This window comes from Trichosurus vulpecula, chromosome 7 (genome assembly GCF_011100635.1).
Source record: "Trichosurus vulpecula isolate mTriVul1 chromosome 7, mTriVul1.pri, whole genome shotgun sequence".
In the NCBI taxonomy this organism is placed as follows: domain Eukaryota; kingdom Metazoa; phylum Chordata; class Mammalia; order Diprotodontia; family Phalangeridae; genus Trichosurus; species Trichosurus vulpecula.
In genome coordinates, this window is record NC_050579.1 from 185,485,026 (window position 1) to 185,487,398 (window position 2,373).

The 2,373-nt window shown below is 43.4% G+C and overlaps 1 protein-coding gene across 1 annotated transcript; it reads left to right on the top strand.

Moving 5' to 3' along the window:
- Positions 1–818: 818 nt before the first annotated feature.
- On the top strand, positions 819–1,235 carry LOC118858733 (cytochrome c oxidase subunit 5B, mitochondrial-like). Its single transcript, XM_036769337.1, has one exon. It carries the CDS (start codon positions 831–833, stop codon positions 1,212–1,214), a length of 384 nt encoding a protein of 127 aa, XP_036625232.1. The 5' UTR covers positions 819–830; the 3' UTR covers positions 1,215–1,235.
- Positions 1,236–2,373: the final 1,138 nt, after the last annotated feature.

Below are 2,373 nucleotides of genomic sequence, written 5' to 3' on the forward strand. Positions count from 1 at the left end.
CCTGAAATGAATTAATCTTCACTTAATAGAAATCTGCTTGCCTGTGATTGAGACTGTGCTCAAATTGAAAATATGATCCAAAAATTATGACCTCACTGACCCCTTCAAGATACATATTAGTGCACAGTTCATTCCATAATAACCATCATTATGGCATGGATAAGTACAAGTGGCTGCCAATCTCCTTTCCCCTTCCCACTCCCAAAGGTGAATCTTTATTTCTTTCATTCTTTTCCACCCCACTTCCTACTTCCATGAAGTTTATGTCTTCCATATTAAATACTGTAAGTAGTAGGATGGGGGCAGCTGGCCTCCTTCCCAGGTTTCCCTAAGCCAACTAGCCCTTATCTTTCCTGCCCAGAGTGGGTAAAGAGTTTTCAAGCACTTCGAGCGAAATAACCCAATTCCTATGAGGGAGCTCAGCATCATTTTCCCAGAGGTCATCAAAAAGGAAGTGGCCTCAGTGCTGTTCCCATTCCCTCCCAGGAACCTTAACAACCAGCTGGGTAGTCACGGAATGCTTTGAATCTTCTGTTTTTTCTTTTGACAACTTACTACAACCTCTTTAGGTCTTATATGCTTTTATGCCCCCACTACCCTCCCCATCATGTCTCTACTGTCCTTCTCTCCATACCCCAGCTGCTAGACCTGAGTTTTTCACATGCTTTTAAAAGAACTTACTGTAGGATCGGACAGGAATTGCCCGGGCAAGACTTTAGTGGATGGGTCAGTGGAGAATAGAATGGAGGGGGCAGGAAGACCCCTGTAAAACAAAATGAAGGATTCCGGAAGCGCCGCTGTTACAACTGGTCGCAGTTGTCTCAGACGCGATGGTTTCAAGGTTACTGCGGGGAGCTGGGGCACTGGCAGTCCAGGCCTTGAGGGCCTCTGGCCCCGCTCGAGTGGCCATTCACTCCATGGCGACTGGAGGAGGTATCCCTTCTGATGAGGAGCAGGCTACTGGCTTGGAGAGAGAGATTGTGATGGCTTCAAGGAATGATTTGGATCCATACAATATCCTAGCCCCAAGGGCAGCTCCAGAGACTAAGGAGGAACCCAACCTGGTCCCTTCCATCGATGACAAGCGAATAGTGGGCTGTATCTGTGAAGAGGACAACAGTGCAGTCATCTGGTTCTGGCTTCACAAAGGTGAGACACAGCGCCCTAACTGTGGAACCCATTACAAGCTGGTACCCCACCAGTTTAGCCACTGAGCCCCTGAACTGGTTTACTTGAGATGTGTTATGTTTTCTTCCTTCCAATAAAAGACTAGCCATTTCCCTGGCTCTCCCATAAAAAAAATGAAAGTGCTTCCTCCTGATGATGTCCTGTAAGAACAACACATTTTCTGGGGCCCTGTGCTTTTAAAATTGATCTCCAAGGTGCCTACGGTAAATAAACTTCAGTGATAGCCTTATAAGGAATTTCACCAATGAAAGAGGGTGAACAATGATGACTTTAGATAATTTTAGTCTGTAATGTTACGAGGTTTTATTTGCTAGATATTTTAGGCAAAGGGGCAGGTTATCTAAATAACAAAGAGAGAAGGAGAGTCTCCCTCCTCTTACTCCTGCCTGTGGAATCTCTTGTGCCTAGAAACCAATCCCAGAGGTCATCAATCAGGGTTGACAATAGGACCCTAGAATAGAATGGAAGATCCATAGGTCAAATGGACTTCTGTTTCATGGCCTATAGGTTCACCTATATGGCCTTTATATGTTTTTTTGAATGGGGAGGAAGTATTAAACAAACATCTACTGTGGCTGCAAATTATTTTGCGGGAACATATACAGCCTCCTTTAAGACACACAACAACCCTGGCCTTGTGCGCTGTGAACAAAAAAGATAAAGTTGTTTATTGGCTTGCTTTCAGGTAGTATTGCATACTCATTCTCTGTCAACTTACCCTATTAAGTAATAAGCCTGGAGACATTCCATCCTACTAGAAGAATATTTTCTGGATTGGACTGCACTGCTTTTCAGAGACAAAGATTTAGTCATAGTTAGGTTCCCATTTTCTTTTTCACAATAGGTTGCTACTAGACAACAGTGGATCTATGTTCTTATTGATATGGTTACCATCTCCCATAATGCAGGTTGCAACCTATCCATGCCTTCATGCTGTGAGACTCTTGTCCATGCCTTCCCAAACCCTTCTTAGAGGGTCTACACAACATACTGGGGTCTTTCCTCTTGATTTCTTGACATTATATAAATACCATTTTCACCCATAAATTGTAGATAAATTACCCTTCATCTCTAATCAGTGACCAGCCCACTTAATTTTCTAGTCATATATGATTTTTATGATGACAAAACTCCATGCTACTGCCAAAGTGAGTGCCCCTAAAGTACAGATTACTCATACACGAA

Excerpts from the sequence above, each read along its gene's own strand:
- LOC118858733 (XM_036769337.1), top strand. The coding sequence starts at position 831 with ATGGTTTCAAGGTTACTGCGGGGAGCTGGGGCACTGGCAGTCCAGGCC.